At 40.6% G+C, this 27873-nt stretch overlaps 14 protein-coding genes across 14 annotated transcripts; 8 read left to right on the forward strand and 6 right to left on the reverse strand.

The window, feature by feature from the left end:
• Positions 1-3577: 3577 nt before the first annotated feature.
• On the reverse strand, positions 3578-5439 carry JH06_2375 (60S ribosomal protein L23; the record flags this gene model as incomplete). The annotated part of the gene is given in 10 exon segments (XM_014671657.1): positions 3578-4357; positions 4391-4444; positions 4475-4566; positions 4601-4647; positions 4680-4763; positions 4883-5003; positions 5035-5106; positions 5142-5201; positions 5221-5385; positions 5421-5439. 10 exon segments carry the CDS (start codon positions 5437-5439, stop codon positions 3578-3580), a joined length of 1494 nt encoding a protein of 497 aa, XP_014527143.1.
• A 286-nt stretch (positions 5440-5725) lies between these two features.
• JH06_2376 (ankyrin, tetratricopeptide repeat containing-protein) lies at positions 5726-7290 on the forward strand (the record flags this gene model as incomplete). The annotated part of the gene is made up of 6 exons (XM_014671658.1): positions 5726-5737; positions 5773-5845; positions 5879-6060; positions 6091-6492; positions 6523-6956; positions 6987-7290. The coding sequence occupies 6 exons, from the start codon at positions 5726-5728 to the stop codon at positions 7288-7290; spliced, it is 1407 nt and encodes a 468-aa protein (XP_014527144.1).
• Positions 7291-7337: 47 nt separating this feature from the next.
• JH06_2377 (hypothetical protein) lies at positions 7338-7636 on the forward strand (the record flags this gene model as incomplete). Its single annotated transcript, XM_014671659.1, has 3 exons — positions 7338-7395; positions 7427-7544; positions 7576-7636. 3 exons carry the CDS (start codon positions 7338-7340, stop codon positions 7634-7636), a joined length of 237 nt encoding a protein of 78 aa, XP_014527145.1.
• Positions 7637-7724: 88 nt separating this feature from the next.
• On the forward strand, positions 7725-8437 carry JH06_2378 (hypothetical protein; the record flags this gene model as incomplete). Its single annotated transcript, XM_014671660.1, has 3 exons — positions 7725-7963; positions 7993-8106; positions 8137-8437. The coding sequence occupies 3 exons, from the start codon at positions 7725-7727 to the stop codon at positions 8435-8437; spliced, it is 654 nt and encodes a 217-aa protein (XP_014527146.1).
• A 344-nt stretch (positions 8438-8781) lies between these two features.
• JH06_2379 (leucine tRNA ligase) lies at positions 8782-12462 on the reverse strand (the record flags this gene model as incomplete). Its single annotated transcript, XM_014671661.1, is given in 14 exon segments — positions 8782-8957; positions 8988-9080; positions 9111-9672; positions 9704-10159; positions 10191-10367; positions 10399-10866; positions 10897-11074; positions 11108-11682; positions 11714-11883; positions 11914-12044; positions 12076-12165; positions 12196-12305; positions 12323-12347; positions 12401-12462. The coding sequence occupies 14 exon segments, from the start codon at positions 12460-12462 to the stop codon at positions 8782-8784; spliced, it is 3273 nt and encodes a 1090-aa protein (XP_014527147.1).
• A 172-nt stretch (positions 12463-12634) lies between these two features.
• JH06_2380 (hypothetical protein) lies at positions 12635-13483 on the forward strand (the record flags this gene model as incomplete). Its single annotated transcript, XM_014671662.1, has 5 exons — positions 12635-12692; positions 12726-12833; positions 12864-12917; positions 12948-13282; positions 13313-13483. 5 exons carry the CDS (start codon positions 12635-12637, stop codon positions 13481-13483), a joined length of 726 nt encoding a protein of 241 aa, XP_014527148.1.
• A 50-nt stretch (positions 13484-13533) lies between these two features.
• JH06_2381 (calmodulin) lies at positions 13534-13788 on the reverse strand (the record flags this gene model as incomplete). The annotated part of the gene is made up of 1 exon (XM_014671663.1): positions 13534-13788. The coding sequence occupies one exon, from the start codon at positions 13786-13788 to the stop codon at positions 13534-13536; it is 255 nt and encodes an 84-aa protein (XP_014527149.1).
• Positions 13789-14299: 511 nt separating this feature from the next.
• Positions 14300-15924, forward strand: JH06_2382 (protein disulfide isomerase; the record flags this gene model as incomplete). The annotated part of the gene is made up of 11 exons (XM_014671664.1): positions 14300-14425; positions 14456-14614; positions 14645-14836; positions 14866-15049; positions 15080-15168; positions 15198-15293; positions 15324-15479; positions 15511-15621; positions 15652-15726; positions 15755-15817; positions 15847-15924. 11 exons carry the CDS (start codon positions 14300-14302, stop codon positions 15922-15924), a joined length of 1329 nt encoding a protein of 442 aa, XP_014527150.1.
• Positions 15925-15953: 29 nt separating this feature from the next.
• JH06_2383 (hypothetical protein) lies at positions 15954-16609 on the reverse strand (the record flags this gene model as incomplete). The annotated part of the gene is made up of 3 exons (XM_014671665.1): positions 15954-16069; positions 16100-16247; positions 16280-16609. The coding sequence occupies 3 exons, from the start codon at positions 16607-16609 to the stop codon at positions 15954-15956; spliced, it is 594 nt and encodes a 197-aa protein (XP_014527151.1).
• Positions 16610-17728: 1119 nt separating this feature from the next.
• Positions 17729-18867, reverse strand: JH06_2384 (zinc finger domain-containing protein; the record flags this gene model as incomplete). Its single annotated transcript, XM_014671666.1, has 7 exons — positions 17729-17943; positions 17974-18037; positions 18068-18343; positions 18375-18478; positions 18536-18635; positions 18666-18777; positions 18809-18867. 7 exons carry the CDS (start codon positions 18865-18867, stop codon positions 17729-17731), a joined length of 930 nt encoding a protein of 309 aa, XP_014527152.1.
• Positions 18868-19138: 271 nt separating this feature from the next.
• Positions 19139-19981, forward strand: JH06_2385 (cyclic nucleotide-binding protein; the record flags this gene model as incomplete). Its single annotated transcript, XM_014671667.1, is given in 4 exon segments — positions 19139-19278; positions 19309-19678; positions 19695-19795; positions 19825-19981. The coding sequence occupies 4 exon segments, from the start codon at positions 19139-19141 to the stop codon at positions 19979-19981; spliced, it is 768 nt and encodes a 255-aa protein (XP_014527153.1).
• A 1055-nt stretch (positions 19982-21036) lies between these two features.
• JH06_2386 (endonuclease exonuclease phosphatase) lies at positions 21037-25525 on the forward strand (the record flags this gene model as incomplete). The annotated part of the gene is made up of 24 exons (XM_014671668.1): positions 21037-21087; positions 21151-21177; positions 21201-21275; positions 21329-21453; positions 21486-21639; positions 21859-21948; positions 21979-22083; positions 22114-22215; positions 22236-22376; positions 22409-22659; positions 22690-22948; positions 22979-23046; positions 23075-23140; positions 23171-23640; positions 23671-23741; positions 23772-23831; positions 23862-23994; positions 24024-24092; positions 24122-24207; positions 24240-24519; positions 24550-24727; positions 24856-25135; positions 25167-25224; positions 25254-25525. 24 exons carry the CDS (start codon positions 21037-21039, stop codon positions 25523-25525), a joined length of 3471 nt encoding a protein of 1156 aa, XP_014527154.1.
• Positions 25526-25630: 105 nt separating this feature from the next.
• On the reverse strand, positions 25631-26054 carry JH06_2387 (pleckstrin-likey domain-containing protein; the record flags this gene model as incomplete). Its single annotated transcript, XM_014671669.1, is given in 4 exon segments — positions 25631-25739; positions 25772-25845; positions 25865-25956; positions 25988-26054. 4 exon segments carry the CDS (start codon positions 26052-26054, stop codon positions 25631-25633), a joined length of 342 nt encoding a protein of 113 aa, XP_014527155.1.
• Positions 26055-27159: 1105 nt separating this feature from the next.
• JH06_5755 (gamma-interferon-inducible lysosomal thiol reductase) lies at positions 27160-27873 on the forward strand (the record flags this gene model as incomplete). The annotated part of the gene is made up of 1 exon (XM_014671670.1): positions 27160-27873. A coding segment is annotated over one exon (714 nt), but the record flags the coding sequence as incomplete, so codon positions are not given.

Raw genomic sequence — 27873 nt, forward strand, 5'->3', positions numbered from 1 at the left:
TGCATCTTGTTTGGTAGCAAAGAAACGACTCGCTGAGTATTTTCCAGCTCTTTGAATGATCTGGAGTCCGAAGCGATATTTCAATGCCAACGAAAGCATTTGGATAGCGAGAAAATGACTTGGAAACAAATTGGGCATAAGACAACCAAAACTGACCCTATTGTTGGTACAAAGCGATCAAAGAACAAACAAGAACAACCCGAAACTATAACCAGACCAGGGCTACATCGTCTTATTCCTTCTTAGCAGCAGCCTCCATACGAGCCTGACGAGCAGCGAAGTTGTTGGGACCCACTCTCTTGGCACCAGGAGCAAGCACAACATTCACATAACGTCTGTTGTACTGCTCTCTCTTCTACAATTCAACCAGTCCACTCACAACTCACCTTAGCACGACCCACATGGGACTTTCCCTTCTCCTGCTTCTCCACCTTAGGAGTCTGGTTTCGCACCTTTCCAGCACGAGTCAGAGAACCATGGACCTTGCCACCTCCAAGCACACGAAGAGCAACAGTCAGAGTGGAGTCATTCTGTACGTTGTAGTCTGCAAGAACACAGGAATCATCAAGTTGCTTTCCTGAAAAGACGATGCGCTGAGCCTCAATAGCAATACCCTCCTGCTCCTGAATCATAGACTTGATATCTGCCACTGTAGTGGTAGACTCAACAGAGAAAACAGATGTTCCTACGAGAATCACCGTCTGTATCCCAATGGCTTACTATTCAGAGTATCAATGAGAATATGCATGGTACTCTACAGAATGAGGTAAAATGAACCATTACTCTTGGCTATAAGTTTCTATTAAGGTGTTTGCGGAATTGGAAGGTAGGAGAACATTATTGGTGGAACCAAAATTCGTTCATTTCCAAGAAACAGAATAAGTGGGATTTATAACTTCATCTGCTATTGCAGCAAGTTCATATACATCATACTAACACATGAGGTAAACATAATGTCACTACCAGTGAAAACAGGCCCCACTGTTCAGAAAGAGACCATAGATCATACGAAAATACGGGAGAGGAAATACTATGCTGACCATAATGAACAAAAATCTAATCCTACCCAAATCTTTGCAAAAGCCAATCCACACAGATTCAAACTCATGATTCGATCATCTCGTAATAACATCTACAGTTCATTCCCCTTTCCAATCCCACTTTGGCACTACGAATTACATTATCTCGTGTAGTGGAATCAACATGCCGAATGGGCCAAGTTACCTGACTGCACTTCACAACTTCATGGTTCACGACTACAGTTCATGATAATCCATATTCCAACTATTCTTAGTAACACTATTAGATTCCAATGACATTCGACACTCCTTATCAGAAGTCACGGTCACAATAAACGCATTCCTATTCTTGAAATAGATATCGATAAGTTTCTCCACACACACATCTATGTGAAATGATATAACTAATAAACCATACTTGTTTTTTCAATCCATTCCTGTTTATCTGCCTTTCTATCACTGATTCCATCAAGAAATTGTTGTCCGTTCGCATCCGAATCACTGTCCTGATAGTGAGGCTGTATTAAGGAGAGAAGATAATATACTCGTTTTAGTTCCTCAACCTCTTCCTTGATATCAAATCATTATTCCTATGTATACTCTCTGACGATTTGTAACGATTTCCTGAATACTACGTACTTCCTCTCGGGTTGGTATTCTATACTTGAAACTCTACATTCATATCAACTTCAGAATCTCAATTAGAGATGAATATTCACTAGATTTAACAACGATTTCATTTCGAGTCTCTAACTGTCGTAACTGTTCCTTCACCTTGTGTAACGGTTGCTGAAGGAATCGACTGAAGGAAAACAAATCGAGTTCCAACAAATCTAATCATTAACTCCTTATCTCTTAATGGACTTGTATTTGGATCGTAATTGTTACAGAAATGGAAAATGGAAGCGAAAAACACTGATTTCTGAATAAGCTATCATTCATTGAGTTATTCAACAATACAGCATTGGAATCGATTGGAGTGATAATACAATGATTGTTAAAATCAATATCTAACCGAATATAACCGTGGTTTTCAAGTAGAATTAGAATGGTTCGTAAGATTGCTTCAGGAATATCATACTTCTGTTCAGCGAATTTGAAGCAAATGAATGTGAAGACTTTTTCACTATCTTGCATAATATCATTCACAAACCTTCGGATTGACATAGGATTCACAGCAGATAGAAATAATGATGAGTACAATCTGTTTATAGTATCATTTGATATGAAGGAAATACAAAGAGCTTGTTCTTGTTGGGCTCGATAACGACCGATCTCTTGAACATATTCTTGAATGGAACGGACACCATAGAGATGCAGCACACTCTACACATCAGAATCTGGATCGAGTATCACTTTAACAGAAGGTAGATTTACTCCTAATCCAAAGGCAGATGTTGCTACAATCACATGTAATGAAGAATTGGCTTTGATTCCAGATGCCTTGTCAAATGTACGAAGACTCTTTTTCCTCATTCCTGCATCCAATCCTCCATGATAAGCAGAGCACTACGACTGATAGAACGTTAATCCATTACATCGATCTGATGACTCTGAAGGAATTCACATACTGCAGTAGTATCACGACGAAAAGGGACGAAAATGATCACATTTTGCTGTTGTTTTGTGCCACTAAATAGACTTGATTTCAGGAATTGTAGAAGAAGTCTATAGTTTAGCACTGTTATGAGTGCTCACTGTAAACAGACAAAGGGTTGTGAACCAGAGACAGCACACATCTGAACCTCCTTCCTTCTCCACCCACAATCAACCACATTCTCATCACTCAGTTCCAGTTGCTGACAGATATCAGCTCGAACCTGACTGCCTCCAGTGGCTGTGAGAGCCAAGAGTGAGCAATGAGGTGAGGTCTGCCTGATAACATGCACGATATTATGGAGACGAAGGTAATCAGAACGGAAGTTGTAGGACCAAGAGGAAATGCAATGGGCTTCATCAATAACAATGAGACGGATCTGAGAAGCAAGTGATGTTGATGAAATGAGAATACGGAAGAGAGAAGAGAAGAGTTTCTCTGGAGAGATAAAGAGAACTCGAATGATTCCTGATTGAAGAAGAGTGATTGTTCGAATAAGAGATTGAGGTTGAAGAGTACCCGAAAGAATGAGTGAAGGAAGAAGTGTAGGGAGCTGTTTGTGTTGATCTTGCATAAGAGATATCAGAGGAGATATCACAAGAGTAATTCCATCATGCAGTAGAGATGGGATTTGATACGTTAGAGATTTGCCACTTCCTGTAGGAGAGATGAATAACTAGCAATCATAAGAAGAAGGAGTGAATACAGTGTCTGTATGATTAATAACTTGAGTCATCACTCGAATCTGTTCTTCACGTAACAACGATATACCAAAAACATGGTCTGCTATTTTCTGGAAGATAGAAGGAATGGGTGGATTGGAATCTGAAAGAGAATCTCTCAGCATCTTCATTTCATCCATAAGACTGGACGAATGTCTCAGTAAACCTTCAATTGCTTCCATTTTTGTTCCTTTCCATCGATATCTCATCAATCGAGATACATTCTTCAATTCTTCATACTACGCTTCAACCATCCCAATCATATCAACAGACCATTCTTTCAATTCCTCCTTCAGATACTTCAAAGTTGCCTCCTTGCTATCTTGGTGTGAAGGTTCCTCTAGAGTCAGATGCGTAATCAGATTCATAATATCACCTCGATTGTTATCCTTCCATAAGAAGAAATGACAACTTCGATTCCGTTCCAAGGGACAACAATAGAATTGACGGCCATTGTTCTTTCCAGACTTCCTCACAGTACGCAGTACAGTGGGCAGTCCATGACTACAAAGAGGGTTTGCATCCTCGGGAGCAGCGGCATTAGAGGGAGTTGTATCAGAGGACTGAGGAATCTTCTTCTGCTTCTCTAAAACGACTTGAACCACTTCTTCTTCTAACATTCCTGGTCCTGAACCACTTTGTTCCTGCTGATGCTGTGTTGTTTCCTCCTCAACTTCAAGTCGATTAGTCTGGCTGGAGTCAGGAAGTGTATCCACAGGAGTGTAGGCACGATGGAAGTGACGTTTCACATTGAGATGTCGCTTCAGATTCAACCGAACAAAGTTATCAGGAGCCGTCATTTGGGTTGCTAAGAGTAATAGTTCAGCAAATCCAATACCACGTGAAGATATGATTGCTTTTGGAGTTGAAGAATCTGAGATCGAGTCCGATTTGTCTCGAATCGGAGGTAGCTGTTTCAATTGTTCAGTATTATGCTTTATCGATTCTGGTACAGGAGTCAGAGTTTCAGGAACAACAGGACGTTCATGATACACCTTTCGAAGTTTTGCATCCACAGACTATTAATCACTTTCTAGTTTTCAAAAAATCACTCGGAGGGAGAGAAATTGATCTGTTGAACGTAATGACACACCCGATCTCAGTTTCTACAATTATTAACACTCCTTACAACCTACATTCCCTCTTGACTTTGTAACTGTGACATTGGAAGAAGAGAGAGTAGCAATGAATTGATTAGCTGTTACAGGGATTTCGGATTCAGCAAGATCTATGTCCAATATATCCAAAAGAACAGATATTACTCGGTTCCTTTTCCACTTTCAGGGAATCAACAAACGACAGTCTTGGACTACAAAAATCAAACACCGAAAACATCTCTACCGTTTTGCCACTTCCGTCTTCAATACCATTTGTGTAGGACGACTGGGACTCGTTTCATGCTTCTCGACTTTCTTGCGAGTTGGCCTTTTTCTGAGAAAGAACAACCAATCCTACCACTCATCCATACCCCAATGATTGTTTAAACAAACATAACACATCACTCAAGCTGCCTATCTCAGAAACAGAATGTCCTGACAATTTACCAGATGGAACTGGCAGAAGAAGCAATCTTAGGCCAAAGATCAGCAGCCTCCTTGGCTACAGGTCCGGTGATACCAGATCCCTTCATCTCACCCTTGGGGTTCACGATTACACCAGCGTTATCTACTTATTACTCTATACAACCAACAATCACCCTCGAAGTAGAGATAGACTCCATTCTTTCTTCTCCAGCTCTTTCTCTGTCTCACCACAACAGCGGGCATGACTACACCATCAGAGAAAGTCCAATAAGCAACTTACCCTTCTTACGGAGTTCAGGCTTTCCCTTCTTCACAGAAGCAATGAACATATCTCCAGCAGCTAGAAATGAACATCAAACCCCACAACACACAAGCAGCAGGAAGTCTGTTGAGACGAGCACCAGTACGAGTAACAGAGATCACATACAGATTCTTAGCACCAGTGTTATCAGCACAGTTGATCACAGCTCCAGTAGGGAGACCAAGAGTCATTCTGAACTTGTTTCCAGTAGCACCTCCACGTCCTGAAAAATGAGCAACTCAGCTCCTCACATCCTACCACGTTTAGCAGCAGCCATTCTTGCGTGATAATTGTGGGAAGCTAGAATGGGTACCTTTGTCCCAATTAAAGAAATTGGGTACATTTGCATTCATTTCTATTATATAGGTATTTAGGATTGATGTGATAGGTTGGAGAATACACAACCACTAGATGGGTCTAGCTAACAATAGGATGAGTATCCCAATGAATCACTTCAACCACTTTCCAATTTCTTGTAAACATATTTTCTAGATCTTAGAGTATCATTTTTACATAGCTTATTCGATCATAGATCATTAACGTTTTCCTTCCATTCCTTGCTCATGAACTCTACTGTAGATCTGTGATCCAACAATATAATAATTTCTAGAATGAAGTGGATAAGAAGGCCATTTACAACCACGAAAGGTCTCTATTAATTCAGTGGTTTAAAACAATTGCTGGTGGACTGTAAATGGGTTCTGTTGATTGAATAGACGGAAAGATTCGTAATGTGAAGGCGCTAGCTACGTTGTATGTCTTGCAGAAGAAGGTGGAGTCAGTGAGATCTCTTCTTGAGGATTTTAAGGACGGTGAGGGTCATACTGCTATTCATTTTGCTGCTAATCGTGGTTACATCGATATTTGTGAATGGATTCTTGGCGAATACCCTGGTTGTGTTTGTGCTTCAATGGAGGATGATGAATAGTTGGAGGCTGTGGATGAAGTGGGTGACACTCCTCTCACCTACGCTTGTATGGGGAATAGTTTTGATGGGGTGAAGTACTTGGTTGAGAAGGGTGCTTTGATCAACACCGAACATAACAATCGTTCTCCCATTCAGATTGCTTGTGGCAAGAGCGATATGAACATCATTGAATATCTCCTCGATCACGGTGCTGACCTGAGTGTTGGATCCAACAGTGAGATTGGAACACCTCTCCATTGGGCAGCAGGCGAGAATCGAGTGGAAGTGGCCCAATTGTTGCTTGAACGTGGAGCAAATGTGGATGCTTTGAATGCTCCTGGTTTGACTCCTCTGATTCTAGCTACTGCCAATACGTGTGCTCCTATGGTTCAATTGTTACTCTCTCATAACGCAGATCCTAAGGTTGTATTGAGAGAGCGGCCTTATCAGTAGATTGCTCTTGCTGACAACATCACACCTCTTCACATTGCTGCAGAGGCTGGTCATATGGATACATTGAAGGCATTCTTGGCTCTCCCAGTGATTGCTGAGTTAGCTAATCTGACAACAGAGAAGACTCATCTGAAGCCCATTCACTTCGCTGTGGAAGCTGGTCATAAGGAGGTGACTGCCCAGTTGGTGGATCTCACAGAGGAGTACAAAGGCCAAGATAGTGCTAGTGTGTTTGAATCAGTTAAGAAGCAGTTTGATGCTGCTAAGACTGAAACTACTCCTGCTGTGAAACCTGAAGTGAAACTAACAACAGGTCAACGCAAGATTTGTGAGAAGAAACGTGAATTAGGCAAAGCAGCTTTTAACAAGAAGCACTACGAAGAGGCTGTCCAGTACTTTACAGAGGCTTTGGAGATCAATCCTTATGAGGAGAGGTATGAATAGAGAGAGTCTCTGAAGTGTAGCTTACTCAGCAACCGCAGTGCTGCTTATATTGAATTGGGCAAATATAAGGAAGCTTTAGAGGATGGACAAAAAGCGGTCGAATTAAGTCCAAAATGGGCCAAAGCTCATTATCGTGTGGGAATGGCATATTTCAAAATGGGTTTGTATACGGATGCAGCAACTGCTTTCTACGCTGGATGCGAGTTGGCTCCTACGAATAAGGAGCTTTCAAATATGTTTAAGCAGGCTCTGGAAACAGGAAAGAGAGCATATCAGCAAGAGAATAGGGAAGCTGCGGAGCGTGTTGTTGAGAAGAAAGAGTAATATGTGGGGTCAATTGTTTGTCACAATCACTCTGTGTTAATCTGAGAATGTCCTCACCTTCTGCCATTCTGATTGATTCTCAAGGATCTGTTGTGACATCGATAGGTTTTTCGTTATGTGATGGATTCATCACTAGGACCAAAGTGTGCAGTGAATCTGTCTTCCTGTTCCGGAATTATGCTAAACATGTATAATCGAGTGAAAGATCTCGTTCCTGGAGAATCTCCCGTTTTAACACTCGAAACTAACAAATTGTGAATTAAATAGGTTTGGCTTTATATCTAGTAAATTGATTGAAACAAAACGGAACGAGAATCTTGTGTGTATAATTGAAGGAACGAAATGATATCTGTTTTGTGCTATATGGATTATAAGAATTGTTTGTTTAAGGAACTCCGTCCAAGCTCAATCATTAGTCTTCTTTTTCTATCGTCATGAGGACTGCAGACGAAGGAGAACGAGGACGAGAAGGAAAGGAACAAGACAAGGAGAGTCAGTCAAGCCTTGAGAAACCGAAACTAGAAGAAGAACAAGTTAACGAAGAGGAGCATAGTTTATATGAGATCCACAAGCGAGTAGAATCACTGAGAACGTCGGGGAAATTAGAGCAGATGCTTCATCGGATAGGAGTAGATATAAATGGTCATTTTGCAGAGGACCGGAAACATTCGTGGTGATTTCTATATTGAGTTCAAGTTATAGCACGATTCCTCCACTTTTGTCGGAACTGCAAAAGGATGAGGTATCGAGATGGGGGTTTAGTCACGTTCCTGAGATTAAATCGTTCAACAAAGATGGGCTCTATGAAGGACATACGTACAACTGGAAGCAAGTGACCATATGTAGATACAATGAATTGATTTCAGAAGACAAGAACTTTAAGAATCCATATGCTTGTCACAATATGGTGTTGCTCTGTGATATTGCTGAATATTCCTCATTATGCTGTGATTTATTGGTTCCTAAGAATCAACATTACGAAACCATGCGAGCAATTCAGAATCAAAAATGGGCAGAACAGCGATTGCTCCGAGGAGTTGAATATGCTAAAGAGGGTAAATACAATGAGGCTCTTCGTTGTTATGCTGAGGCAATCGAACTAGTTCCCAAGTATGCTGAGGCATATACTGCCCGTGGAGCTGCGTAAGCTAATGAAGACTTTTTGAGTCCTAGATTTGTAAAAATGGGAAAGTATAAAGAGAGCGTGAATTGTTTTGAACTGGCCTTACGAATCGATGAACATACTCCGAACGCAAAGCAATACTTGGAACGAGTATTAACGATGCAAGAGGGTCGGCCAAGCATTCGATCAGGATATCAATCCGCTCCGATACCTTCTCACTCCAAAACGAGGGATATGGATAAGCAGCTTCTTGAATTATTGAAGAAGGACGATCAGTTGCGAAGTCGTTCATCACAGAAGCGACGACATCATTCTCTGGAACACCATCGTCATCACCATTCTCGTGTTTGTAACAAACATTTTCCTACTTAATCGGCATAAGCATAGAAAGCAGGTTTGCCCGGCTTAGCGTCCTTCTTACGATTCATAGGATCAGCAGCATTCTCATCTTCAGCATGGAAGACTTGTACATCATCCAACTGACAATCCTTCTTAATGTAATCAATACACTGATCCAGAACTGTCTTCTCATCAAATGGCATTTCTATTCTTCATTTTCATTATCATTCCATACCCAGTGTGAATGCATCTTCACCCAATTGAGGGAAATCAGTCTTCACAGTAAATGAAGCGAATGCCAGAATCTCCTTCATCTGCTTCTTGAACTCTACCATTCACATAAGCAATGATTCTTTACCGTCCGAAGCACCAACACGATCCTTCACAATTGATATGATATTTGAAGGTAATGTCTTAGTCTCTGCATCATAACACTCTTGGAGAATACGCAAGACAAACTGCTGCCAAGGATGATACTCACGAGCACAATACACACACACCTTGGTAGGTCGCTTCCAACCAGCAGGAACCTTCTTTGGCTTCTTATTCACCTGATCACGAAGATTCTTCACATTCTTCCTGACGAAATCGATGGACCTTGTCAACACAGCATCAACAACTGGCACTTCAGGCCAACTATTACGCCATAGATTCTCCTTTCTACCAAGCACAAATCGCCACATATTGTCAGCAAAATGAGGAACAATGGGAGCCAACATCACACACTCCAATTCACCAAAACGCTTTAATAAAGACTTCTCCATAAATACTCCCATTTTTGTACACGCATCACGATAAGAGTTACGTACTCCTTGCATCTCATAGAATCCAATCTGAAGAGCATCTCTGAAATGCATGTCGTGGTAGGCAGCATCAGCACGACGCACACAATCATTCATTTCGTTGATGAAGGTACGATCCTAACCATCAAGCCCAGTCTATCACACTTACAAAGAAATTATACTCCGACTCAGCCTTCTCCACAGTTGCCAGTTCACCTGACATCACTGATTGAATGAAGTCTTCTTCTGTTGTCAATGAAAGAATTGCGGCATTTGCGGTAGCGATAGCGAAATTGGCATCATCCAAACTATCACCAGCATCAGCACAAGCAAATCGTGTAGCATCAGCTCCAAACTGCTTGATAGCGTCATCCACAGTGAGGAAGTTTCCAGTACTCTTCGACATCTTCTCATTGTTCAATTGCACGTGGCCATTACAGAAGAAGGCCTTCGGCATCTTGGTCATATCAGGCCATATAGCTTGATGATTGTAGAGACACATCATCAAATGATTCTTTATCAAATCCTTGCCACTCACTCGGAGATCAAACGGATACCAATACAGGAACTCGTGACGAAGTTTATCAAGCTTCTCTTGAGGAATTCCACAATTCTCAGGATATTTCTAAACATCAGATTGAGAGGACTAAGAATACTCCTTCACAGAATACATAATCGTACACCTCTGGACTCATCTTATCAGCTTCAATGCCTAATGGACCTACTGTCTCTCCAAACAAATCTCCTTGGAGTAAATGAGCGATTGTATAGTAAGCCATATAGATTGTTGAATCTGACAGAGACTCAATCAAAAACTGGGGATCCCAAGGAAGCTATGATTCAATGTTCATGTCAACATCCTACACGAGTACCCAAACCAAACTGACGAGAACATGCCCAGGAACTTAACCAATCACAAGAAGCTTCCAGAGCCTGTTTGGTCTTCGGATTGAATGTCTCAAGCTTCTCACGGATGTACTGCATCACAGGTTGTTGCCAGTCCTTCTCACCATACGTAAGATACCACTGATCACTGAACGTCACCACACACTCATCGCCAGAACGAGAAATCACCTGACCATTGGGTTCATAGTATAAAAAGGCCTCACCCGCATCAATCATTTCTTGCTGAGCAGCAACCTTTGCCTCCTCCACACGCTTGCCACTCTGCGAACCAAGAATCATGACTCCTTCATAGAAGCCCTTCTTGTAAGCCAATTCCTTTGCTTCAGCGAGTTTGACTGTATCATTCTGACTCTTAACCCCCAACTGCTCACAAATGGTCTCAGCAGCACGACGACCCAAACCAGGAATTTCAATTATTTCCACCAACTACAACTCATCTCCATCACACAGAAATACATCGTATGGCAGAACCATTTCGTCAGTCACATGGAACTTCTCTCGCAGTTTGGGCTTCTCTTTCAAATCTCTCAGAGCAGCAAAGTCCATAGGAGCATCCGAAGGAACACAAGCCACAACTCCAGTTCCCTTGGTCATACTGATAGTTAGCAGAGGTAATGCGTAGATCTTTTCATATCTAGGGTCTCAATCATCACTCCAACAAGCATACATAGCTTGAGGTGCCTTCAACGGAAGACCAATCAGTTCATCTCCTGAGACATCAAACAGCTTCTCTACAACACCTGTTTCCTTGAAATAGCCCTGATAGGCCATATTACGAGCACTTCGATCTGAACAGATAAACACTTCACCATTGCCCATCTGGAAGGCTCCATACTCAGCTCCAGGAAGAACAAAACAATTGGTCTGACCTAACATTGTCTCGGGACGCAGTGTAGCAGCCACCAAGAAGACATTCTTCCCTTCAAGAGCCGCGAGTTTGCCTTTAAGTTCCAATACCTGAATCTTGATACAAGTGTATGCTTGAGGAATAACTCCCTCACCCGAGGCACGATCATGATCAGCACAGATCTGGCCATCCAGAGGCGAGTAAATGGAAGGACGCTTACCAAACTTCACACGACCTAACTCCTTCAGCTTTAAGAACTGCCAGCGAACGAAACTATTGTAATACGGATTCACACTTGTAGTGATGAATGAACGACGGAAGTCTGCACACAGACCAAACTTCTTCAAATCTTCCATTCCCAGAGGTGGGAAGAAACGAAGCCAGTGCTCAGGGTCCTTACTGTGATGGAAGAGGAAAGAAACCTACCACAAACTTCGGGATCTCTTCAGCAGGAATTCCTTGCTTCTCCAGAATCGTCCATTGATGAGCACTGCTACCTCCTGTTTTGGCTACAAGCTTCGTCTTCTTACCATGGAACTCTCCAGGAACCTCTTCCTTGGTCGACTCCGCAGCAGTTTGCTTGACTTCAGAATCCTCTAGAGATCAATGAAGAAGGGAAAATGAACCAGGGAAGACGGGAGGACAACCATAAGTCTCAATCTCATGCTTCAGTTTGTTAGCAGCAGCTTGAATTGGCATTCCAGTGCAGTGGAAGCCGAAAGGGAAGATCGAATTCTTGCCCTTAAGTGCATTGTAACTAACACTAAGAGAAACAACCAGCAATTCACCGAGTTGCAAACTCAGCCTTTGTTGCAGTGAATGCATGACCCAAATGAAGCATACCGTTCATGTAAGGATAGGGGAAGGTGGCCATGAAACTAGACGTGAAATCAACCTCTCAGCTGTACTGTTCTTCGCTCATATCTTCTGGTGCATCCACCTCAAAAGGCTTTTCCTTTTCCCACATAGCCTGCATTTTCGCTTCTGTTTCCAAGAGATGATCTCTTCTCGTAAATGACTACATGTGAAAAAAACTGGCTTCATCAACTTTTGCTCCAATCTAGAAAATAACGCCTCACTCTCATCAAAACCTGTTCCATTGTTGTTAAATACCTTGCAATGCCTGCTTTCAAAATAATACTCCCTTTGGTGAGCAGTAAAGAAGCAATTGGCATAAACTTGGACCCAATGGCGAGAGGAGAAAATGCGTTAAATTTAGTAATTCCAAATCCAAGTGATTATCTGACTCCAAATCTAGAACTGATTTTGGATGCGAGATTGGGTTCATTGTCGCATTCTTCGGAAACAAGCCGAATAACCGAAGATGCCGAATCCGGCTTAGAAACCATGTCCATGAAACGAATTCTTCATGTTGTCAAGCAACAAGTGACTCCTGTGCGTGACAGTATTAAGTGAGAGAGAGTTGAGTGATTTATAGACATGCTTTGGTGGAAGCAGTTCCCCAAAGAGAGTCGTATTCTGTTTGAGTTTAAAGAACCAAAAGATATTGAAAGTTTCACAGTTCACTCAGATAAACCATTCGGAGGTACAGATTGGCAGATAGACTCATGTTAAGGTCGTTCTGAATGTTCACTAAGCATAGTTGAAGACGAGAATCAGAATAAGTTTGGTAGTTCTCAAAGATTGGATTCATGAACAGGTCGTTTCTCTGGAAGTATTAAGTTGACACCTGGAATTCCTGGAACTGTGTTGGGTAAGAAATCATTTTGCGCCTTCCGGTCTCCTGTCTTTAAACCTCCACTGAATCTTGCCGACTATATGGGTCTGGAAATGCGTGTACGGACAAGTAGCCATGGCTTTATATTCAACATTCATCCTGACAATATGGTTCCAAGTGATCTTTTTCAGGGATTCATCGTCATTCCTCATCGGGACTGGGCGACAATTCAATTGCCATTTGAAAATATGGCCTATACAGGATATGGATATGGTAAATTTGACAAGAAACAATTGGATCCGAAAAGTATTCTGAGTGTTCGTATGATTACGTCCAGTGATGTGTAGTTTAACGTAGCTATTCATGAAACGAAGGATACAGATTTCTGTTTTGATATTGAATACATCAAGGGCATCACCTCCCTGGATCCAGATGGCAAGCGACCCGAAATGAAGAAAGGAAGAGAGAAACTCCTTTTGAAAAATGTTGATATGGATCAACATGCTCCTCCTTCCTAGTCCTTTTCACATGTTCGTTTCATAAATCACAAACAACAGTCTATCATACATTAATTAGAACAAAGAAGGGCCTTAGCAAGCTCTTCATACTTGATCACATCACCAAATCCTAACGAACGCATTAAACTATCAATCTCCTCTTCTGGAATTACTTCGCCCAAATGAGACAGAATCTGCCGGAGATCGGCAGCAAGCACAGTTCCGTCTTGATTCTTGTCGAACATCTTAAATACCTGGATGATACTTTCATATTCATCTATTTGTAAATGAAGAAGACGGCAGAAACCTGTTTGCGATTTCTTCATCGAAATTGCGATATTAATCACATCTTGCATACTCAGAGCAGAGATATTTGCTGACATCCCACTAATCACTGAATTATAATCCTCATCCAGTCCAGGAATTCCCAATGCTCGTACGATGAGAATTGCATCATTCTTTGAAATGGTTCCACTGTTGGTGGTGTCTAAAACAGCGAAGTATTGTTTCAGCTTTTCAATCTACATATCACAGCACGAAAACTGCGATACATCCGTTGCAGAAAGCAGAGAATCCATCTTTCTGTCAAAAGCGAAACAATCCAAAAAACGGTCTGATTCTCAGTGCGGTCATTTTCGATGATTTTTGTCTTTTTCCATTCGAACGAATAGGGGATCATTTTCGCATTCTGTATTTTCCAGCAATGAGAAGATCCTATTTTGTACTTGTGGGATTGATTCTGGTCATTTCTCCAGCTGTAGAATTGACAAAGGAGTGCACTTGTTTGTGATTCATTGTTATTGATGTAGTGGATTGAATTTACTAACGAAAGAAAATATGGATTTTGTTCTTGATCAGAACAATACAGTTCTCGCAATCTGGAATAGTGCCAATTGTATGGATTGTGGAAATGACATGTGGGATGTGTATCATACAATATATTCTTTTTTGGATGAACCAACTGTAACTGTCATGAGAAGAGTTTATCTCTAGTTTTTTGTGTTGGCGACATCCATTGGAATGAATGAAGATTTGGATAAAGAATATAACATTGATCCCAATGAAGGGGGTTCTTTGTATCGACTCTTTATTAAGGGTTCGCACACGCCAGTGTGTAAGGAGGAGATGGATGAAAGTGGTACAATGACTCTAGTAAGGATTATTGGAGTTTTTTTATCTAAGAACACCTGGATCGCTCATGTTACTCATTTTGTTCCTCAACCTGATTGTGTGACGAGTTTAACAACTGAGACATATAATTCATTCTTTAAGAAGAATCCGAAGCGAAGTGCTATGATTATGTATTATATTCCTTCTTTCAAAAGTTCCCAGATGACAGTTGTACAGTTTTATCGAGCTGCTTTGGCATTCAAAGTAGGCAATCGGTGTGCTATGTAATGAAGATTGAAGCGGATGTTGCATTTGCTAAGCTTGATTGCAGTCTGAGTTCCGATTTATGCAGAGCTAAAGGTGTGACGAACATTCCATCGTTCCTTTTCTACCCTGGCGATGGTGTTGAATTTGATGGAAAACAAATAGAGACAAATCGTGGAGAAGGAATTGTATTGTATTTGAATGAGATTCTTGGTAGGTATGTGAGAGTAGAATGAAAGAAAGGCACCAACGTGTCACCTCAGGGAGGTTTTGATGAGCAGTATGAACGTCATCCCGAACTGGATCGTTTGGCACATCTGTTTATGATCAATGTAGTTGCTGTGGAAATTGTGATAGATAGAAAAATGAAGATCAGAGAAAGCGATTCATGAAGGAAACAGCCAAATTGCGAAAACGATATCGATCTACTGCCAAGTACTATAAGATCATGAAGGAGGTAAAACTTCACTCATCTATTGAGGTCTAGATTATGAACGAAGGATCAGCAGCCATCATGAAAGAGCTGCGGTCCGTGAGGGATGGATTGAAGAAAGTGGAGTTCACCGATGATGCATATCCAAGTCTCAAAGCACGAGAGAACATTATTCATCAATTCGAAGCCATTCAGACAAAACGCGAATTGGTTGTTATGTTGCGTGAGTCTAATTGGATAGGTACATTTGAATCCTTGGAACTTTGACTATGTCGTCAATGGAATGGATACTGTTGTGGTTATCTTTCATACTCCTTGGTGTGATATTTGCACTGATTTGGTGAAAGAAATGGTTTAATCATTTGTTCTAACTTATCTACAGGGAGAGGTCGTCAAGTATCGAACGGATGACGTTGTATTTGCTACAATGGATGCTCAGTTGTACGTAGACTTTTGTGTAGGAACTTGAGACGAGTTAAATCTAGGCTCCCTTCCATCTTGATCATTTCCCTTCGATTAAGTTGTTTAAGGCTGGAAAAAGTGTCAGAGTAGTTGTAAGGTGGTTATGTGATTGTAGGACCCGATTGAAATCCCTGGTTCCTCCAGAGGTGATATTGAGAAGTATTTGCGGGAGCATGAAGAAGAAGAATTGTAATAGACTTGTTAACAAACACTTGAGACAAGTTAGGGTACAGGATTCAAGAATTCTTTTTCCATATCAGCGATCATGGAATCAAGACGAGCTTTATTTGTATTCAACACTGGACGAAGATTTCCTTCTCCTACCAGTGGAATCACACCTACCTCTTATGGGAACAATCAGTACTTACTACTGAAAGGCATATCGACAACTTTCTTAATAATATCTCCTTCATCTTCCACTTTCGTAAGTTCCACACGATTACCAGTAAAAGGACTCAGGGAAACATATTGTCGCATCTCTGAATAACTCTTGGTCAATGACTGAATACAGTTATACTACACATCACCTCTAACTCACGAAACAATACAAGACGATACTTTAACAGTGTGTATAAATCTGGACATTGATAAATCACACCTCCAATCAAGTAGTAAACAGCAACTGGATCTGTTTGCATCTTTTCCCGTTCTCGTTTATGATCCCAATACTTTGTAATGACGAAAAAGGACTTTTCGTGGTCCACTTCGCTGACTTCGATGTGAATCCCCTCACCATCTTGAAAGAAAGGAGAGGACCGAAAATACTCTTCCACAGTATCTATATTTAGTCCCTGTGTGATAAAAGTCTCGTCGACAAAGGAGGTGGCATAGTTGTCATTATGAACCAACGAGGAGTCATCCTCAACATCGTCATACATGGATCCATACTCCATATCTCAATTCACTCACACCAATAATCCACGATGATGGACAAAAACTAGGGCATTTCATCGTGGAAATGGGTATGCCACATTTATAAAAGTCCCGCAACTGCCGCGTAATAGTGTTCTTATCGAGTGCTTCACAATTCTGTATTAGTATGTTACTGAAAGGAGCAGAAATTAATTTAACGACGATCCTAGTATATTCGGCTATCTTGTTCGGTGTCCAACTCCTTTGTCACTACATCCCGAAAGTCTGCAAGATGGGTGATAAGGGAGAGCGCTGGATGCTGATCGTCTTCTTTGGATTGTGTCTAGGTGTCGCTTTTAATATGGTAATTCCTGGAAGTCTTCATATTGTCACCGATGCTTGGGAATCATATGAGAATTCTACTGAGATTGAGGAGCTTAATCGAATGTATCATTTAATTCGCCGTCTAGATGATGATGACGACGATGATGACGATGATGGCTTCCGAAGAATAATTGGTGTTGCTATCTGCGTTGGATTTATGGTCCTCTTCCTTGCAGACTATATTTCCAAGGAAGTTACAAAGAAACAGAGAGTAAACGAGGTCTCACTCCCTCTTGTGGATGGAGCCCAACCAAAGTTGCCTCTGTACACCAATGGAGCCTTGGAGAATCTGTATGTGACATATTACATCCTTTCGGCTGTCGGTTGCATGTCTGCCTATCTCGTGTGCGACAATGAGCATCAACGTACTTTTATCTTGATTGCTCAATTTATTTGCATGCTTCCTTCGACTTGTCTATTCGGACGTCAGATGATCCGTCAAAATGTGTCTACAGGAAAGTGTAAGTATTTGATTCTTCCTGATATCTAGACTTTGGCGTTTCTCTGGCTCTGTCCCTGATTACACCTGTGTTGAACGTTGCCGTATTGCTTCTTCTGAATCTCTTCGAGGGACCATTCCTCTATTACCTCTACTCGCTTGGATATCCCATGTTCTGTGGATTGATTCTGTATTTCTGCTTGATGTACTTCATCTCACTTGTCCACATCGAGGAGACGGTGACGTCATCCTTGGTTGCCTTTGCGTTCATGATTATTCCTTACTTTATCTTCATGAGGCATACTCTTTACAGTTGTTTCTTTTAGCAAACAACCAAATCATCATCTTCATAGAACTGTTCCTCATTTAACATTTCTCGTTGTTGCCACTGAAGTGTTTCCTCAACTGTACTATTCACTAGAAACGATGGAACAGTTGAAGCCAATCGTCGTGGTTTACTGCTGATGATGGAATCTTCATCCACAATATTCACACGAATCTCTGTCCCTCGTGAGGCATAACTCGTATATCCATCACCTACCAATTACTCTATGATCCATCTCCTACCACGCGTACGACCGCCACCTCCTCCATTCCCAGCAATAGCCAATCGAATCTCTGGATCAATTCCCTATGTATCACTCGAATTTCCCAGTCTTACACTATAGCACTGCTCCTTCAACTCTTTCTCGATCTCCTGCTGAGGATCTTGTTCATGAATCGTATAATTCTGAAGTCCTTCCAAATGACGCATGATGATCACTGTTTGTTTGTTAAGTTTATCTTGGAGATTCTGCGAAGTAACACCTTCGTCGACCTTCAATTCATCGAGGTCACGATGACAATAACTGCAGAAGTATTTATTCGTTTTATCATTGAAGTTCATGGCAACTTCCGGAAGGGAATATTTCTTTTTGCAGGCTGGATTTCGACATTCCTAACCATGAGAAAGTGATAACTGAGAGTACAAATCGTTCCAATTCATTGGAGCGATTGAAGTTCTCATTGAAGACTTGAATTTGATAGATACTGTGTAAACGATAAAGGACAACATTTCGCACATGGTCGTAGTCTACATAGAAGATGGAAACGCCAACAATGCTCTTTTATCATTAAACAAACTATCAACCTACAGCTGCTATTTTCTTATCATTTCCACGAACTCGGAGATTAAACTGGAAGGATTTGACCAACGACCCATCACGAAGATTATATAACGCTCGGTGTGCCTATCTTTAAAGAGTCAACCGAATGAATACATATTTATGTCGAATCTTTAATATCTTCTCGTCCGAAATGTCATCATCTCGCAAATATTTATAGTGGACTAAGGCATTGGCTATAGCGAGCTCAATGTCAGAATAGAAAGCGCTAGATATCATCCCAGAATACACATGCATACGCCACGATATCAAGGAAGAATTCTTGTGCCTTATGTAGTACCTCATCATGGTTCTCCATCCGATATTGATGGAAGCCACAGAAATGGAGAAATCAGTTCTGAAAAAAGCGATTGAAAACGGGAATTTGGCATTTCTGACTCTATGTGATAAAGAGTATAAACGTATTGAACCTTTCTTCCAATTGATCGATGACTGAGAGTCTAAAAGAACAGCGAAAAGATTACCGTAATCTGCAGCTTGTTGAAAAGACGGGACAATACTTATCCGGTTGAATTCTATTTGTCGAGTAATCACTAGAAATATCATTATCAACAAATCAGTTGAAGATGATGTATGACAATCTTATTTCTTCGTGTGAACAACGTGGAGGTCATATTAGTCTCAGTGAAGTGATTCAGAGCATGGTTGATGATATCAAACTGATCTTGGAGAAAGAACAGATTGACTTCATTGCTTCTCATGGCATGAAGTGATTTTTATGAATCTGATTGATGGATAGAATGAATCTTAAGGGAAAAGACATAATCATTCGACCTGTTGCTCCTCGAGATAAGTCGCGTTTTATGAAGGGTATCCAACAACTTTCGGCTGATACTCTTTTCCTGCGTTTTTTGTCTCCGATTCGAGAACTCTCGAGTAGTCAGGTTGACTATCTCTTAAATGTGGATTTTGACGACCATTATGCCTTTGCAGCTGTCGTTGACGAGCCTTCGTATCCTGGAATGGCTATCACAAGGTATATTCGTAGTTTCGAGAATCCTACAGAAGCTGAATGGGCCGTTACTGTGGTTGATCAATATCAAGGACTTGGTTTAGGACGTATACTGTTGTATCTTATGAATCTCGTAGAAGTGTTAGGAGGTTTTGATGTAGATTGCTTACGAGCATGGAATTCGGTCGTTTAGTGCGACGATTCATCCGACAAATCGCCGTATCCTCGCTTGGATGGAAGAACTGAAGGCTACTTCGGTTCAAACAGAAGATGGGTAGGAAATAAGATCTAAATTGATAATAGAATTGTTTGGAAGTTCCCTCTACCAATGCCAGAGAGTTTTATGAGGAATGAGGAAATCCGAAAGAAACTAATAAAGATTGCTAAGGGTGAAGGAGATATCCCATTGTTTGTGGCTGCAGACATGAATCGGGAAAGTCAAATTCTGTTGCTTCACTGAGGTGTAGATTATGAAAAGATGATGGCTATTTTGTAATATAGGTTTTATCTTTTTGTTTTCGATAATTGACAAAATCGGAACTTTTTATGGAGGAAAATAGGATCATTCCATTCTCATATTATTCGTATTTCATTGGTTCTGGCTGATTCTCTTGATTCACGGATAGTACTGAGGAAGCATGAAGTACATTTTGTTATTTCTTCTCCTCTTTATCATGGGCGGAACAATAATCGTTAAGGCTCCGGAAAGGAGACAGTTCTCTCATATTAAGTTAGACATTGGTCACTCTTTAGTTTGTCGTAGGTTTCTCATGCATTGTTTGAGTTTGAAGGTTATAGTGGTATGGTTGTTCCTTTAAACGATACCTCCATCAGCAACTGGGATCCAGATCAAATTAGAGGAAAGGCTCTGTTTATTAGTCTTGCCTCTGTGATCTCTATGAATAGTACAGTTGAGTCAGTTCTATTCACTGTACTATTTGGGAGAATGAATTACTGTTAGTTACAGCAGTATAGTGCGAAGGGCTTACTGCTAGCTGTTCCCATTTTATCCGATAGGGAACTTCAATCTATTCATATTACTGTTAATGACACAGTTGTTGCTAACAAAGTTGAATTTCAAGCGAATCGTGACAACTAGATTACCATTTGGTGTGTTCTTGTGAATAGTGAATGTGGAGACTACATTCAATCCAAAGACAATGTGAATATTGTACTTAGCAATACAGGAGAACGTATGGATTAATGGTTCTTTCAAGAATAGTTCATACAAAACCCTTTATTGTTATTCGTATTTCTGTATTCATCTGTTTTGGCTTTATTCTCGTTGCCTACTTCTACATTCGCTATCACTACAGTAATAATCGAATCCGCAAGCGTGCTTTGGAAAAAGTCAACAAACGAATAGCGCTTATTCCTTCAACTGTTTACAAAGAGTAGGCATTATCAAAGTACTTCATAGTAGATCAATGAATCTTCCTCCATGCAGCATCTGTCTCGAACAATATGTTAAAGGCGAGAAGATATCGATTCTGCCATGTCAACATGCTTTTCATTATGACTGCATCGTACCATGGCTGGGTGAACGTAATTCGTGTTGCCCAGTCTGTAAGAATTGTCCTTATCATGGAAAAGATGTTGTAAGGAGCGTCGAAATATAATGAGATTTAGGAGCTTGGACAAGTAACAACGTATAAAGTAATTGAAAGAGAAATGGGTAGGCATTGTTGATCTTGTTCACTTTAGCAACTCGAAAAGTGGTGTATGCTTCTTGCACCCAATTTTTCGTTGCCGTTGTAATCATATTTGTTATTTATGTTGTGATGTTATAATCATTTGTTTGTTGAAGATGTCGAGACAAGAGGGTCTTGTCTTTTCAAAGTGTGTCCACAATGGCTGTGAGTGCAAACGGCTGTTTTTGAGATCAAAATTGGATAAACCTCAAGAATATGTTTGCATTAAGCATCGAAGATTGTAAGTGACTTATTGTTGCTTATGAAATGTAGACATCGTTCGGTGCCAACTTTTGAGAGTTCCGTTATTAAAGCTGGCCAATTGTTGAAGAAAGGGTCTCGATCTACGAATTTATCGAAACGATGCATTGTTCTTCTTCAAGATCGGATTGTTATTTATGGAAACGTTGGAGATTCGTATGCCATTGTTGCGATTATTGTATTTCCTCATTTCATAGGGTTGTATCAATTTAGCAGAATGTGAAATTTATCAGGATGAGGAGATTAAGCGACGATTTACTGTCTACTCGCATCTTGAGGACCGATCGTTTTTGTTTGAATCGGTTCTGGATCTGGATTTTGCTGAATGGTTTTATGCGATCAGCAACAACATCGAAGTGAGACTTGAGGAGTTTGTTCATTGTAGCGACTTGGAAACGGTGGAAATGATTTCCGAAGTTGGGATGAAGATGACTACGTTACTCCAGGAATTGGAATCACAAGAGAAACAAAGAGAGTGAGTATGTTTCATTCTTCTTAGTTTTAGCCCAGTGATTTGGATAAGCACCATCATCTAGTAATTAAGGAACTTCAAAAGAAAGTAATTCAACGTTGTATGACGCGAGTCAAGGGAGATGATCAAGAAACACTTGTTGGTGCTCTGAGTCTTTCTAATTCATAGTCTCTGAACATCTGGACGGGAACTTGGAATATGGGAGAATGTGATCCTCCATACAATCTTGAAGAATGGGTTCCAAATTCATTTGATATTATTGCAATAGGTGTTCAAGAATGCATGAGTAGATACTGAAATCATTCATTACTCTAGAACTCCCTGAATTGGAAATGCGAGCGTGTGGTGTGATTGGAAGCGATTTTATGTACTATACAGAGAAAATAGGAAGTGTACGAAAAGAAGTGGGCTTTCATGGTTTCATTGCGATGGTAGTAGGAATGTTGTTCTATCTTCATTCAAGGTGTTTATTCGAATTGATCTAATTCAATGTGGACTCATTCCAACAGCTTCTCTATCTACCAAAACTATTGCTCTTGGAAAGAATCTGGTAGTAACAAGAGCAAGCAATAAAGGAGGAGTTCGAGTACGTTGTCCTCTGGATCTTGATGTATTGGGTCTGGGAGAAAGAACTTCGATTGATTTCTTATGCTGTCATTTGGCAGCAGATCAACAAGGAGAGAGTCAACTAGAGAAACGAAATCAAAATGCATTGTAAGGATTAGAATGTACATCGAACAATAGTGAATTGGTTCAAGCCCTTGTATATGATGGAGAATCTACTGGATATGTGTTCATCATGGGTGATTTTAATTATCGTCTTACTATGTCTCCTGATTCATGTATTGAAATGATTCGAGATGGGTTTGGGAATCAGAAGAATGATGCAATTTGTTCTCTTTACGATAATGATCAACTTATCTCTTGTTTATCAACAGCTGCATCATTTCCTGGTTTTCAAGAACTTACTCTTCCTTCATTTCCTCCTACCTATAAGAAGAGAGTGAGGAATGAATGAATGAATGAGGAATAGAAACAGCTTTCAACATTACCTGATTATTCTTCACCTGCTTCTGTGTATGATAAGAATCGAACTCCTTCGTATGTGATATGATGGAATTATCAATAGATATACGGATCGTATTGTATTTCAGTCATTTGATTCACAGCATTTAGTTCGAGTATTCGTTTATGCGTAAATTCTTTGAGTAAATGATGATTCTAGTTATGATACAATCGAATCGATTCGTGATAGTGACCATACTCCTGTCTATGGAGCTGTGTCACTTCGAATTGGACCAAATGCTGAACATGGACCTACTAAAACCCAGCTCATTCCATCTCCATCACAAGGAAGAATTCAATCCATTCTCTCTTCCTCCATATTCTTTCGTTATTTCATTCCATCATCAGGAACACTGGAACCAATGGATGAAACCACATTGGCTTCTCTTCTTCCTTATCTCTCTTTTTCATTTATTCATCCCAACACTGTTATTACTCAACCTACCAATTCTCATGAAGTATCCTTGTTAATCCTAATTCGCGGAGAAGTCCAGCTATTGACGGAAAAGTATGAATTGAAGACTGTACATGAAGGAGAATGGTTTGGAGGAGAAGGATTATTAGATTGTGAGTGTGGATACACAAGTGTTAGCACTAAGGAATGTGTATGTGCTTGTGTGAGCGAAAACAGTAGAATTGGAGAAGATTGCTGATTGGTAGCGATATCGCAATTGATCCGAGAAGGAAAGAGTTCACTTGCTGTATCATTGAAACGTCTTGTATTAGGACAAGTAGTCAGTGATTTGTGATCCAACAAATAGTCACTTCAAGCTCTTCAATCCATGTTACAAGGATTACTGAGTGAGTATGATCATGATATTGTAAAATTTAAGGGATTGAATGATATCTAGTTGAATCTTCTTCGTCATCAAATGACTACTGTTTGTAAGAGGAAAGGCAAGGTATTGGCTCATGAAGGAGAATCTGTAAGAGCTGTGTTTTATGTTATTGCGGGTGGTTTGATTGTAACAGCTCGTGATCCAGGTATATTCAGTTCCATGTGTGTAGTATAGATGGAGAGGATGTGATTGTGGCTCGATTGGGTCCTGATACTGTCTGTGGAACAGAGACACTTCTTCAAGGTCGATATATCAAATGATATGAAGTGTAGGTGGAAAGAGTCTATTCACGATCACAACTGAATATGATTCATTACTCACTATACTCAATGCAGAAGCATATGAAGAGTATTTGAGAGTACATATTACTCTCATTAGATGATAGTATAGTTGGATCCATCACAATCTGAAGGGCCACGTCAGTATGATCAAATGATGTATCGATGGGTAAACACTCATCAACTTCCTCTTCGAAAGAAATCACCTCAAGTTCTCTCTCTACTGTCTTTGCTTTTTGGTGCTTCTGAATATGATCCAGAGAAGGTCATTTGGAATCCAGAACGTGAGTATGGTGGTTTCCGAGTTCTTCTTGAAGGGCAAGGAACAAGAAACTTCCAGGAAATTGCTGAGGATCTATCTGAAGAAAATGAATTTGATATGGACACTCCTAGTAGGTCAGAGTGAGAGATCTGAGAATAAGTCCCTTCTTCTAAGCAATCTGTTGACCCAGGTGCTATTCTCAATGCATCAACAGAGAAAGTTCGCTGTGTAACTCGTTGTAGTGTAGTGACTGTGGATAAGAAAGAATTGAAGAGATTGTGTATGATGATTCGATGGCCTTTCTTTGGCTATGGGATCCGTATTCCTTCTATGGATGTGTGAAAACTAGAGTATGAAAAAGAGAAAGAGTGTCAATGGGATTCAATCCTAGGTCTCCAAGTATGTGTGTGTGAGTGTGATGGATTGCGAACTCGAAAGTTTTGTTGCTCTTTTTACTTAACCATAGCTTGGTCCATATCCACCTTCAAGGTATCAATCGCTATTCTCAGCCCATTCCCGTGGAATCATTCTTCACACGAGATATTCGTTCACCGTATCGCTGGAATGAGAATTTCCGTTTGGGTGATGGTCCACTGGGCCTGACAGAATTAACAGGACTCTGTGTGAGTATTGAGATGGTTGGAAATGAAAGGATTTCGGAACAAATCATTCCTCTGGATTCTCTCTGTGAAGATTTGAAGGAAAAAGGAACAACTCGTCGTGATCTGAATTTCTCACAGGGATGTGTAGGAACAATGAACTGAGTGCCATTTTTAGAAACTTGTTCTACTATTTCGAGGACTCTCTGCTGAGGCAATGGCAATTCCTTTGGAGGGTAGAGAATATCGTGTTGTGATAATCTAGACTATGTCTTTGAGAGTATCTCTGTTGTGTCGTCAACAAATCTGTTATCTCCTCTTAGAGTAACTGAGAAACGAGAAGAAGACATGTTACACTTTGCTCCAGAGAAACCACAAAAGCCTCCCCGTCCCCAGAAACCCAAACCATTACCTCCTCGTCCAACTTCTGGAGTTTTACCATTGTATCCTAAGGAATCAACAGTGAAACCACCACTTCCAGTAAAACCAGTGCCACCTCCAAAGCCTGTGAAGCCAAAAGAATCTTATAATTGGTAATGAAAGGTGTTTGAAGAAAACAGAGATACTATTGTAACAGAAAAAAGGCTACTCAAGGTCAGAGTCTCGAAGAGAACTATGAACGTATGCACTAGAGTAAGAGTCTTAATCCCAAAAGTACCGTCCAATTGCACCAATCCATTCATCTCTCTCCTTTTCAGAATTAGCATACATATAATATGTCTCATTCATGGTTGTCACTTCCAAGCTGTATCTACAAGAATCACTTAACCAAACCAAACCAACTTCTTCTTTGTCTTATCATCTGCAGATTTGACCGTTTGGCACTTCGACAGATCGATCATTCCGTGAGGAGGAACCTACACCAATCAGAAGAACAAAAACACTTCTAACATCTTTACTCTTCGCAAAATACAGTTTATCACCTTTCAAAATGAAATATCGCCTTCTCCAAGTCTTTAGCCATGCGCCTACACATTATGCTACCTGCAAACTAAAAACTCCTTTTTGTAAGATAACCAGTAAACTCTGGATGAGAAAGATTTACGTCAACAAATATCTTAGGCATATCTTTCTAATTGAATGAGATTTCCTAGAATGGAGAAAATCATGTGATTATTAGTCATTCCATAAATTTATCCTATTTTGGATAACGGCAAAAGTGGATGAATACTGGTATTCGAGGAAAAAGAATACTAAAGGATATTAGATAGGTTATGGAATCAACTGCGAACGGAAAAGAAAGAAAACGAAAAGAAGTACAAAATAGGTTGTAAACATCTATTCTAATGCATATTTCAGTGAGCACAATTAATATAAACTATGAACGTGAATTGTGTTTCGATGATGACGAAAGCACATTCTTCTACCAAATGAATCATTAAGGTCCCACATTAAACATTATCCATGTAGAATCAACCAAGGCATGTATATAAAGAATGGATTTTGAACTAATGAGAGGGATAACTACTACTCAACGTGAGAACCATGAAAACAAAATTCAATTATAAAGGTACATATACACAGAATCATGCGTCATCAAAGGGGAATTGCTCGGGGTTTGAGTAACAATTCGATTGTCGTCTTTGCAGAATTAACTTGGTATGCGTTTTTCTACTGTTCTTCTTACATTGGCAGCACTTGGTCTTGCTGCTTCCGTATGTCTTTTTGGGATAACGGTTACGATTTAGGCTCCTAAGGTAAAGGCTTCTCTGTACTATGAGGTGTTCTGCCCTGGTTGCGAATATTTCATTACTAAGGAACTTGTTCCTTTCCATGAGACTGAGGATTTGATGGCCATTACTGACCTTGAACTCGTTCCTTATGGTAATGCTCATGTTCTTACTCGTGATCCTCCTACCTTCAAGTGCCAGCATGGTGATGATGAATGTTATGGTAACTGGGTTGAGTTGTGTACTCAGAAGCATTTCACTGAACAATGGTGGCAATTCATTGTTTGTGAAGAGACTTCTCCTGATTTCTCTGATGATGGCATCAAGAAGTGTGCTGAAGAAGCTAACATTGATGCTTCTGTAATTCTCGAGTGTGCTAAGGGAACTGAGGGTCCTCTTCTTCATTTGGAGGCTGCTGATAAGACTCCTGCTGATCACAAATGGGTTCCTTGGGTGGTTGTTGACGGTAAGGTGATGGGTGAATCTGATGACTTCATTACTATGGTTTGTGATGCTTACACTGGTGAGAAGCCTGCTTCTTGCAAGAAGACTCTGGCTGCTCCTAAGGTGAAGGCTTCTCTGTACTATGAAGCCTACTGTCCTGGATGTGAGGAGTTCATCACTGGAGAGCTCAATGAGTTCCACAGCCATGAAGACCTGATGGCCATTACTGACCTTGAACTCGTTCCTTATGGTAACGCTTACGTCATTACTCGTGATCCTCCTACCTTCAAGTGCCAGCATGGTGATAAGGAGTGTTATGGTAACTGGGTTGAGTTGTGCGCTCAGAAGCATTTCACTGAACAATGGTGGCAATTCATTATCTGCGAGGAGATTTCTCCTGATTTCTCTGATGATGGCATCAAGAAGTGTGCTGAAGAAGCTAACATTGATGCTTCTGTGATTCTCGAGTGTGCTAAGGGAACTGAGGGTCCTCTTCTTCACTTGGAGGCTGCTGATAAGACTCCTGCTGATCACAAATGGGTTCCTTGGGTGGTTGTTGACGGTAAGGTGATGGGTGAGTCTGATCTGTTCTTGGATATGGTTTGTGATGCTTACACTGGTGAGAAGCCTGCTTCTTGCAAGAAGACTCTGGCTGCTCCTAAGGTGAAGGTCTCTCTGTACTATGAGGTGTTCTGCCCTGGTTGCGAATATTTCATTACTAAGGAACTTGTTCCTTTCCATGAGACTGAGGATTTGATGGCCATTACTGAC

Source organism: Blastocystis sp. subtype 4 (assembly GCF_000743755.1).
Source record: "Blastocystis sp. subtype 4 strain WR1 chromosome Unknown seqid_0145, whole genome shotgun sequence".
Lineage (NCBI taxonomy): Eukaryota > Bigyra > Opalinata > Blastocystidae > Blastocystis > Blastocystis sp. subtype 4.